The sequence below is a fragment of the Tachyglossus aculeatus genome, chromosome X4, assembly GCF_015852505.1.
Source record: "Tachyglossus aculeatus isolate mTacAcu1 chromosome X4, mTacAcu1.pri, whole genome shotgun sequence".
Taxonomy (NCBI): Eukaryota; Metazoa; Chordata; class Mammalia; order Monotremata; family Tachyglossidae; genus Tachyglossus; species Tachyglossus aculeatus.
This window is the reverse complement of record NC_052098.1, coordinates 27378316-27390478: the sequence shown is the minus strand read 5'-3', so window position 1 is coordinate 27390478 and position 12163 is coordinate 27378316. Positions and strand designations below refer to the sequence as shown.

At 44.2% G+C, this 12163-nt stretch overlaps 1 protein-coding gene across 1 annotated transcript in view; it reads right to left on the bottom strand.

Annotated features, from left to right (window-relative positions):
- CNTLN (centlein) overlaps nt 1–12163 on the bottom strand; it is a 245707-nt gene that overhangs the window by 135872 nt on the left and 97672 nt on the right. Inside the window, exon 16 of the mRNA XM_038769522.1 lies at nt 5793–5955. Coding sequence (XP_038625450.1) covers nt 5793–5955 — 163 coding nt within the window. The remainder of the gene's footprint in view (nt 1–5792; nt 5956–12163) is intronic.

The window sequence follows — 12163 nt, the reverse complement described above, 5'->3', positions numbered from 1 at the left end:
ATTATGTACCTTGGGTCAATTTTGGATTCAAAAGAAAATATACCGTGCAACACTGATGATCTGAATCAAAGCTAATTGTGATAACTGAAAAGGATTGCTCCTACAGATTTTTTTTTTTTTTACAAATAAGACCCCCTTCACAATAACAATAATATCAATCAATAGTGTTTATTCAGCACCCACTGGGTGCAGAGCAATTTACTAAGCACTTGGGAGAGTACAATACAATAGCACTGGTAAACAAGATCCCTGCCCAGAAAGTGCTTACTTTCTAGAGGGGGAGACCCCCTCTGGGAAGAGTTTGCCTTCAATATCAGAGGTAGTAGGTACACCCACCTCTGGGGTGGAGTAAAGCCTATATGAGGAATTGTCCAAACTCCGAAGTTCTCTCTGTTGTTGCCTGATTTGGACCCACTGAATCGGCTGGGAAAATATCTGACTTGCTCTGTTTCTTATCTGTCCCAAGTTGCATGTGGTGAGCTTTCCATTTTTCCATTAAATATTTCTGATGGTCATAAGGACCTACTTTGGGGATTAATGATTCCACCTCCCCTCCAATGGTATTTGTTAAGCCCTCACTATATGCCAGGCACTGTACCACGCACTGGGGTAGATATAAGATAAACAGTCCATGGCCCAAGTGGAACTCACAGTCTTAATCCCCATTTTACAGATTAGGGAATTGAGGCAAAGAGAAGTGAAGTGATTTGCCCAAGGTCACACAGCAGACAAGTGGCGGAACAGGATTAGAACCCAGTTCCTCTGCCTCCCAGGCCCATGCTCTTTCCACTAGTCCACGCTACTTCTGACCCAATCCTATTCCAAAACAATAGTCCTAGATAAATTGTGGCCACAATCTCTGGAGGCCTGGCCCAAAGCAAAGAGTAAAGAGCTTCTTTATCTCAATTAAATCTCCGTGTGGAACTTCAATCAATCAATGGCACTTACTGAGCGCTTACTGTGTGCAGCGTACTGCACTAAGCACTTGGGAAAGTACAATAAAACTGAGTTTTTGTTTATTTAATGTATTTGTTAAGCACATATTATGCCCCAGGCACTGCACTAATGTTGGACACACTCCATGTCCCACGGGAGCTCACAGGATAAATCCTCATTTTAAAGATGAGGTAACTGAGGCACAAAGAAGCGCAGTGACTTGACCCAGGTCACACAGCAGGCAAGTGGCAGGCTGGGATTAGGTCCTTCTGACTCCCAGGCCTGGGCTCTATTAGGCCACATCGCTTCTTGGTAGAGATGAAAGATCCCTGCCCTCAAGGAGCTTACAGTCTGACAGAGGTATACAGACACTGGGTAGGGACCGTCTCTATATGTTGCCGATTTGTACTTTCCAAGCGCTTAGTACAGTGCTCTGCACACAGTAAACACTCAATAAATATGATTGAATGAATTGAAACAGATTATGGATAGGGGAAATAGTAGAGTAACAGGATTTTTACCTAAGTGCTGTGGGGCTTAGGGTCAGTATCATAGTGCTTAAAGGTACACACTCAAATGCACAGTTGATGCAGAGGAGAGTGGCTCTGAGTCGTTCTGGCATTATAATTCTGGGCTAGAACATGATAATGTAAAATATAAATTCATTCATTCATTCAATCATATTTATTGAGCACTTACTGTGTGCAGAGCACTGTACTAAGCACTTGGGAAGTACAAGTTGGCAGCATATAGAGACGGTCCCTACCCAACAGCGGGCTCACAGTCTAGAAGGGGGAGACAGACAACAAAACAAAATATATTAACAAAATGAAATAAATAGAATAAATATGTACAAGCAAAATAGAGTAATAAGTATGTACAAATATATATATACACACACATATACACAGGTGCTGTGGGGAGGGGAAGGAGGTATGGCAGGGCGATGGGGAGGGGGAGGAGGGGGAGAGGAGGAGGGGGCTCAGTCTGGGAAGGCCTCCTGGAGGAGGTGAGCTCTCAGTAGGACTTTGAAGGGAGGAAGAGAGCTAGCTAGGCAGATGTGCGGAGGGAGGGCATTCCAGGCCAGGGGGGAGGACGTGGGCCGGGGGTCGACGGCGAGACAGGCGAGAGCGAGGCACGGTGAGGAGATTAGCGGCAGAGGAGCGGAGGGTGCGGGCTGGGCTGTAGAAGGAGAGGAGGGAGGTGAGGTAGGAGGAGGCGAGGTGATGGAGAGCCTTGAAGCCGAGGGTGAGGAGTTTTTGCCTGATGCGTAGGTTGATTGGTAGCCACTGGGGATTTTTGAGGAGGGGAGTGACATGCCCAGAGCGTTTCTGGACAAAGACGATCTGGGCAGCAGCGTGAAGTATAAATTGGAGTGGGGAGAGACAGGAGGATGGGAGATCAGAGAGGAGGCTGATGCAGTAATCCAGTCGGGATAGGATGAGAGATTGAACCAGCAGGGTAGCGGTTTGGATGGAGAGGAAAGGGCGGATCTTGGTGATGTTGCAGAGGTGAGACCAGCAGGTTTTGATGACGGATTGGATGTGAGGGGTGAACGAAGAGCGGAGTCGAGGATGACACCAAGGTGGCGGGCTTGTGAGACGGGAAGGATGGTAGAGCTGTCAGCAGTGATGGGAAAGTCAGGGAGAGGGCAGGTTTTGGGAGGGAAGATAAGGAGTTCAGTCTTGGACATGTTGAGTTTTAGATGGCGGGCAGACATCCAGATGGAGATGTCCTGAAGGCAGGAGGAAATACAAGCCTGAAGGGAGGGAGAGAGAGCAGGGGCAGAGATGTAGATTTGGGTGTCATCAGCGTGGAGATGTAGTTGAAGCCGTGGGAGCGAATGAGTTCACCAACGGAGTGAGTGTAGATATAGAACAGAAGGGGAACAAGAACTGACCCTTGAGGAACCCCTACAGTAAGGGGATGGGAGGGGGAGGAGGAGCCCGCAAAAGAGACTGAGAATGAACGGCCGGAGAGATGAGGAGAACCAGGAGAGGACAGAGTCTGTGAAGCCAAGGCTGGATAGCGTGTTGAGGAGAAGGGGATGGTCCACAGTGTCGAAGGCAGCTGAGAAGTCGAGGAGGATTAGGACAGAGTAAGAGCCGTTGAATTTGGCAAGCGGGAGGTCATTGGTGACCTTTGAGAGGGCAGTTTCAGTGGAATGTAGGGGATGGAAGCCAGATTGGAGGGGGTCAAGGAGAGAGTTGGCATTGAGGAATTCGAGGCAGCGCGTGTAGACGACTTGTTCAAGGACTGGGAAAGGAATGGTAGGGTGTAAAAAGTATTTATATTTATAGATGTTTTATTGATAAATCAATGTCGAACATTATTAAACCCTCTAACGTTGTTCATTCGTCTCTGCATAAGACTCCGGACCATCGGCTTTAAGGCCCTCAGTCAGCTCTCTCCCTACTATCTATCCTCACTCTTCTCCCACTACACCCCTGGGTGCACATCGTATGCCTCTTCCGCCAACTTACTCACTGTGGTTCACTCTGGTTTCTCGCTGTAGACCTCTTGCCCCTTCCCCCCTCACATCTGATAGACCACTGCTTTGCCCAACTTCAAGGCCTTTCAGAAATCACACCTCCTCCAAGAGGCCTTCCATGATTAACCCCCCTTCAAGTTAGGGAACATCCCCTAACATCTGCTACAGGATACTCCTCACATGGCAGCCTTTAAGATTATGAGTGAATCCAGACGATAGCACCAGAACGGGTGGGACAAGAATGACTCTAAAATCAAAGAGCTACTTAAAGAAAATCTGCAATATACGAAAAAGCTTGCAGATCCTCAGCCCTGACAAATGGAGTGCATGCGTTTGAAGCTAGAGTGAGTGATTCAGAATAACCTAAGAAGTATGCATGACAGTTGGTGGCTTACTTCAGCTAGATAGGTTGAAGACTACACAAAATTTTGAGTCATATGGCAGATTCAGTCTAACACTTTGAACTGAGCAGAAGTCTGAAGAAAACCAAAGTTATGTTCCAGTCCCCAGCCAGGAACCTAACCACACAACCAAGGTTTGCATCAGAAGCAGTTACCTCCTGTTATCCGGGAAGTTCACTGTACAATGATACCAGATAAACAGATATAGAAAATAGACACAAAAAGGCCAGTATGACTTGTGGCACACTGCTAAACAGAGTGTGGCCACAGTCCTACTTAGGAAGCAGCATGGGCCTGGGAGTCAAAAGGACCTGGGTTCTAATCCTTCTCGGCCACTTTTCTGCTGTGTGACCTTGGGCAATTCACTTAACTTCTCTGTGCCTCAGTTACCTCATCTGTAAAATGGGAATTAAGACTGTCAGCCCCAGGTGGGGCAGGGACTGTGTCCACTCTGATCACCTTGTATCTAGCCCAGTGCATAGAACAGTGCTTTGCACATAGTATGTGCTTAAATTCCAATTATCATCATTATTACTGTAAGCCCCACGTGGGACAGGGACTGTGTCCAACCTAACTCAGAACAGTGGTTGACGCATAGTTAATACGAACAAATGTCATTTAAAAAAACAAACAATAAAATAAAAAACAAACAGTCATTCCGGTTTTGAAGGTCTGAAACCCTGTTGCAGTATCCAACTTTTTAAATAGTTGTGAGACTTGGACCTAATACAAAAGACACATCCAATGTCTAGAGCAGTTTCTCCGGTCCCTCAGCATCAAATGGCAGGTCAAAATGACCAACAATGAGCTCTGGAAGACACTTGGGGCACCAGCACTGAAGCAATGCTCAAAGCAACATGCCTTGACTGGGCAGCAGAGGTAAGGAGGATGTATGACAGCAGCCTCCGGAAGCATGTGCTGTTCAGTGGACTGGCAGGGCAAGCAGACGTGCAAGAGGGCAAAATGAATGATTTACAAAGTGAACCAGAGTCTTAAATGATGCTTCTTGGAAACTCTTGATGTGCAGTAATAATAATAATAATGGCATTTATTAAGCGCTATGTGCCAAGCACTATTCTAAGCACTGGGGAGGTTACAAGGTGAACAGGTTGTCGACACATCAGACTCATGGGCAGCCTTCAGGAGAGGTTGCTTTTTTCAACTCACAGAGGCACACATCAAGATATCAAGTCACAGCTTCTACACCATAGACAGGCCCTTCATTAGCAAAGCAAGGAGTAGATACAAGATAAACTGGCCGGATACAGTCCCCATCCGACACGGAGACTACAGTATAAAGGGGAGGAAGAACGGGAATTGAATTCCCACTTTGGTGGTGAGGGAGCTGAGATACAGACAAATGAAGTGACTTTCCCAAGGTCAAACAGCAGGCAGGTGGCAGAGACAAGATGAGAACCCAGGTCCTCTGAGTCCCAGGCCTGTGCTCACTCCAATAGGCCACGCTGTTTCTCTTGAAGTCCAGGATGGTGTCTACCTAATCTACTGTACCCTGCCAAGTGCTTAGGACGGTGTGGTTACTAGAGGTTGTTGAGAGTCAGGGGATGTGGACTCAATGTTTTTGTGGAAAAACAGACTGGAATGGGGAGAGACAGGAGGCAGGGAGGAGGCTGTCGCAAGACACGAAAAGCTCTGTAGTTCTCTATAAGCAGCATGGCTCAATGGAAAGAGCGCAGGCTTGGGAGTCAGAAGTCATGGGTTCGAATCCAGCTCCACCACTTGTCAGCTGTGTGACCTTGGGCAAGTCACTTAATTTCTCTGTGCCTCAGTTACCTCATCCGTCAAATAGGCATGAAGACTATGAGCCCCACGTGGGACAACCTGATCACCTTGCATCCCCCCCAGGGCTTAGAATAGTGCTTTGCATATAGTAAGCGCTTAAATACCATCATTAATATTATTATTATTATTTCAAGAATATACATTTTATAATAGAAAAGGCATACTTTTTGATAGGATATAGTTTCAGCTGTGTGAGCATCTTCCTGTTTTCTCAATACTTTTTGTGTATCCACATTGAGAGCCTGAAGCTGCTGGATCAGCTCTGCCTGCTGTGCTGTATGTTCAGTGTTTTGTTTGTATAGATTCTGCAGTTCCTGCAACTCTTTCCTGTGCAAAGCAAGCAATAAATAGAAAAAAGCATGAATAAAGATCATCTCAGTTAAATAATTGTGTTCATCTAAAGTTATAGATTAGTTTCCTAGTTTTCATCTCTTTTACTGCAGGCTAGCTTATTAATACAAGAAATAAAACAAAGAATATTTACTATTTATCACATGCTCCTGAGAAATAGATAGAACACCTATAACTTTCAAAATAGAATACTTATCAATTTCCCTTTTATAACTCGATAGCCATAAAAGCATTGGATCTCCCATTATAGTACCACCTTTTATTGAAATTAAATTAACTCTTTAGTACCAAGAACTGGGGTGTACTAATGCCATTGGTAGCTATTGGACACTTCAATATAGAGATAAGTAGATCATTCCGTTACCTTTAAGTTCAAAAGCATTACAGATTGTTTTTGAATCCAAACAATTAATATCTTTTAGGTCTCTGTGATTTACATTTTTTTTAATTTTTACTGATATTATAAAATTCAATATTTGTAGGAAACCCATCACTGATAACATCCATTTAAATTTCCACCCAATAATACGCATTGCTGGTGAACATGTTCATATAATACAATCTAAGAAATACAATACCAGTTTTCAGAGTAGGAAATTAAAACTTAACTCAGGAATAAATGCAGTCATCTATTCATGGAAGCATTATTTATAACTAAAATTCTAAATTTTCCCAAGGAACATTTATATGGAATGCCCCAGGGAAAGTCACAAGGATTTGTTTTAAGCCAATTCCTTGAGGGTGGGGATCAAGTCTCCCAAGTGAATTGTATTCTCCCAGGCACTTAGTACAATGCTCTGCACAAAGAAAGTATTTAATAAATATGACTGATTGATTGCTCTCTAGTACAAGTGAGGACTCGAACATATCTGGACCAGTGCAAACTCTTCCTGTTAGGGGGAAGCACTCTTCATGAGGGATCAATTGGCCAAGATTGGCAATTGAATCAGGGGATATAAATTTTGGCAGGGAATGTGTCTGTTCATTCATTCAATCGTATTTATTGAGTGCTTACTGTGTGCAGGGCACTGTACTAAGCGCTTTCGAAATACAAGTTGGCAACATATAGAGACGGTCCCTACCCAACAGTGGGCTCACGGTCTAGAAGCGGGAGACAGAGAACAAAACAAAACATATTAACAAAATAAAATAAATAGAATAAATATGTACAAATAGAGTAATAAATACATACCAACATATATACATATATACAGGTGCTGTGGGGAGGGGAAGGAGGTAAGGAGGGGGGATGGAGAGGGGGAGAAGGGGGAGAAGAAGGAGGGGGCTCAGTCTGGGAAGGCCTCCTGGAGGAGGTGAGCTCTCAGTAGGGCCTTGAAGGGAGGAAGAGAGCTAGCTTGGCGGATGTGGGGAGGGAGGGCATTCCAGGCCAGGGGGATGACGTGGGCTGGGGGTCGACGGCGGGACAGGCGAGAACGAGGCACGGTGAGGAGATTAGCGGCAGAGGAGCGGAGGGTGCGGGGTGCGCTGTAGAAGGAGAGAAGGGAGGTGAGGTAGGAGGGGGCGAGGTGATGGAGAGCCTTGAAGCTGAGGGTGAGGAGTTTCTGCCTGATGCGTAGGTTGATCGGTAATTTGATCAGTTGTTTATGTATTGTACTATTCCAAATGCTTAGTACAGTGTTCCACACACAGTAAGTGGTGACTAAATATGATTGAATGAACTAGAGCTTTCCAATATTCCATAGATAGATATGAAGAAATACCCAACTTTGCCACTGATTCTTCAGTATGGCCAGGGAGGCATCAAGCCTAGTGGATACAGCACAAGGAGTGGGAGTCCCAGCTCTGTCAGTGATCTGCTGTCTGACCTTCGGTAAGTTACAAAAGCACTCTGGGCCTCAGTTTCCTCTTCAGTAAAATGGGGATAAGATATCTGGCTCGCCTCACCATTTTGATGGTGACCCCTAAGCAGGACAGGGACTGTGTTGGTCAGTCAGTCAATCATATTTACTGAGTGCAGAGAGCTTACTGTACTAAGCGCTTGGGAATGTGTAATATAAGAGACACATTCCCTGCCCATAGTGACTACTTCTGATCTGATTACCTACATCTACCACAATGTCTAGCACAGTGGTTTGGCATGCAGGAAGCACTTAAAAAAATGCCATAATTCATTCATTCACTCAATCATATTTATTGAGCGCTTACTGCGTGCAGAGCACTGTACTAAGCACTTGGGAAGTACAAGTTGGTAACATACAGAGACGGTCCCAACCCAACAATGGGCTCACATCATAATAATAGAGTTATATAGGCTTTTACTAGGGGGAAGCCAAGAATGAAACCTATTTCTTGTTATCATTATTATCATCAATATGGCATTTGTCAAGTGCTATGTCAAGCACTCTTCTAAGTGCTGGGGTTGGCACAAGTTAATCAGATCAGACACAGTCGTTGTCCCACATGGGGCTCACAGTAAGTGATAATAATAATGTCCTTGACATTTGGGGAACATATAGGGAAACCTAAAAGAAGTAAGAAACATCACTCCACCTAGAGAAGACCATAGATCAATTGACAAATACAAAATTAGTAAGAGTTGAGAGCTCCCGATCATAAATGTTTCCAATTGCTAGGACAGAGTGCTGAGAAAGGTTTTCCAACTTTCTTCTCTGGAATAGGTCTGGAACTGTTAGGCTGGATGGCTGGATGCAGAGATGTTAGGTTCAGTCTGTGGGGCTGCAGAGATCTGGCTTAGATGACATTCTGCGGTTCCTTTCTCAGTACAGTGATTTTCTGATTCGGTCAAAGGATAGCAGATGATATTAAACTACTTCCCTTGGGGTCCTTGATATCATTTTGGGCTCTCTACTGGGATTTCTCAACAGCCTATTTACTGTGAATGACAAACTTCTCTTAGATTGGGGGCTGAGGGAGGAGAGGGAGGAGAGGAATATGCCTGTGAAAAATATGTGCAAGCCAGCAGATAAATGACTATGCTCCTTTGAAACAAGAGGAAATGAAAGTTTCTTACTGCAAAAGTCATCCACTGCTGAAGAATGGCTAAGCCAAGGTTTGTGTCAGAATCTCGGAGAAAGACAAAGATATTCTCCAGGAGGTCATCAGCAGTGCCCAGCGTGAATGGGAAAAGTGGCACAGAAACACATCATGCTAAGAACACTAGAGTCACTAATTCCAGCCCCGTGTCTTGTTCCTGCTTACTATGTGCCAAGCACTGTTCTAAGCACTGGTGTAGACACAAGTTAATCAGGTTGGACACAGTCCCTATTCTACATGAGGCTCACACTCTAATCCTCATTTTACAGATGAGGCAAATGAGGCACAGAGAAGTTAAGTGACTTGCCAAAGGTCACACAGCAAGCTTGTGGCAGAGCTGGGACGATAACCATAAATGAACCCTACTGTCTCTGGCTCATTGGCTACCTGACCCTAGGTCATGGAATGTTGCCATCCATCAAGACATCATGACTCCTCTTGCTAAGGAGCACATTATCAATCGATGTCCTTTCATATCCCTCCAACTATACCGCAAGATCTTCCATCTAGTCTGATGGTCTCCCATCAGTCCACTGCTAGCTATGTCACGATGTTTGAGACTGTTTCAGAGGTTGTCAATGTTTGCTTAAAATGGTCATTTTGTCAGGTCTATGAAAACAGTATAGAACTCAGTGTTGCTCACTGCAATTTCCCTTTTGTTTTATCTTCATAATAAATTCATCTTTTCTGCTGTGTCTGTGGCCAAATGCTGTTTCATCCTATTTTTAGACTGTGAGCTCCTGAAGAGCTAAGGACCATGTCTAACTCTCACCTGAGCATTCTCCCCCCCTCCAGGACTGTGAGTCCCACATTGGATAAGGAATGTGTATGATCTACTTATTTTGTTTCTCCCTCAGTGCTTAGTAGACTGTACAGTGCTGGGCACAAAGTAAGCAATTAAATACCATAATTAATATTATCTATAGTGCTCTGCACAGAGTAAACACCTCATTAATACTACTATAACTACTACTACTACATTTCCTGTGTTTTAATCTGAAGCCCCATCAAACTTCTGGTACTATGCACTTCAGTAGTTAATCCAGAAGGATTCTAGCTAGAATTTTACTGGCATTGGAAAGCACAGGAGATTCCCCAACTGGTAGTTGGCTTCCTCTACCTCTTTCCTTTTGGAGACACACGCAGGCATCTGAGAATTCGATCCTCTCCTTACTTGTAGATTTCAGCAGCAATGTTATCAGGTCTGGATGCTTCACCATTTTCCATGGCTTAAATGGGAGAAATGACTTCTTCAAAAGTTGGAGGTAAAGCCATGCTTTCATATTTTGACACTGCTAACTCTAACTACCCCCCGCACTCCCCAGACCCCATGAGCTCCTGGTAGTAGTCTAGAAAGATAGCCTACGGGTGTTGAAGAGAAGAGGCAAAAAGGACAGTGAAAAGACTCTGGAGTTGGGAGCCTGGATGCTATGAGCACCTTCCCCTTCTCCCTGCAAAGCCAGAGAAATAGCCCATCATGATTGACTGTCGAGAGGGGAAAACTAAGGCAAAGATTAGGGTCACCTATTGGGCTAGATTCTCATCGTCTGTGGCATTATCTTTGAATTAAAGGATAAGTAATTCTTGAGGTTCACTCTCTCTCCCCTCCACTGCATAAGTGTGTCCTTAGCAACTGTTCCAGGACCTGGGATTTTCCAAAACAGTACATTTGGCAAACAGCTTCTGTCAATCAAACCTCCAGAGGAGAAACTTATAAATATAGCTGATCCCAGAAGTCTCATCACCTTTTACAAATGCCAGGTGGCTTTATTTAATTTCTCCATTCAGGGCTAAGATATTCAGGCATTCAAAGGAGGAAAAAAAAAAAAGACTTTCTTGAGTAGTGATTTAGAGGAATCCTTTTCTTTGAATCTGTGGACTCCAGACTTTGAAATAAGAGTATGTAAAGCCTGGAAACAATTTTTATTGACCTTAATGTTCCCTTTCGTAATGTTACTTCACCAAGTTTTCCTTAATTGCTCAAATATGCTTTTCCAAAGTTTAAAGGGTGTCTTCAAGCATATTTGATCCCTAAACATTTTTGGATCACCAGGCACATATCTTAGAACAGTGGCAATGCCAGTAATAATGATAAGAATAATGGGAAGAAGAAGAAGAATTGTTGTGTTTACTATGTGCCAAGCACTGTACTAAATGCTGGGGTAGACACAAGATAATCAGATTGGACACAGGTCCTGGCTCAAAAGGAACTCATAATCTAAGTAGTAGGAGGTACTGAGGTACTGAATCCCCATTTTACAGATGAGGATACTGAGGCACAGAGAAAGTGACTTGCCCAAGGTCACATAGGAGGCAAGCGACAGAGATGGGATTAGAACCCACAACCCATATCCTCTGACTCCTAGGCTTGGGCTTTTTCCACTAGGCCATGCTGCTTCTCTGCCTGTGTATGTTAGCAACTACTCCATAGCAGGCAACCAGTGGAAATTAATATAAGTTTAGGCCAAGGCACATTAGAACAGGGGTTCCAAATCCTGCATTAGCTGAATTATTGAAGTCCTTCCCAAGAGTCAACACACCTAGAAAGGAGAGAGAGAGGTAGGTACTAAGTATCATCAGCTGGGGAGAACAGAACTACGTAATTTACAAAACTGAGATGTTTTATGTTCTAGCTTTCCCACCAAGCATCTGCAGTTCTACAAGCCAATTCCTCATTAACTTCCCAAAACTCCATGCACAAAACTCCATGCAAAGATTCTATATAAGAGAAAAAAAGTTGGGATCCACGAGGATGGACCACTCAATGTTCCTGGCAGCCTCTCCCAATCAATGGCATTTATTGAGCGCTGTGTGCACAGCACTGTACTAAGCACTTGGGAGAATCCACTAGAACAGAGTTGGTAGACACATTCCCTGCACACAATGAGTTCACAATCTAGAGGGGCCCAACACCTCAGGAGCCCAACAAAGCCTTCCTTCCCGACAACTGGAATGTCAGAAAGACTGCTGTTCATCATCAATATCTGTGACCTATATATGCTCATAATATTTGATTGTTGAACTTTTGAAACTACTCCCACTGTTTATAATTTGCTGTCTGTAATTTATTCCTGTTGGCTTTGGGTCTGACCTCCCACATCTATATAGTGATCCCCTGTGGGACGGGGTCCGTATCTGATTATTTTATATTTACTCGAGTGCTTACAAC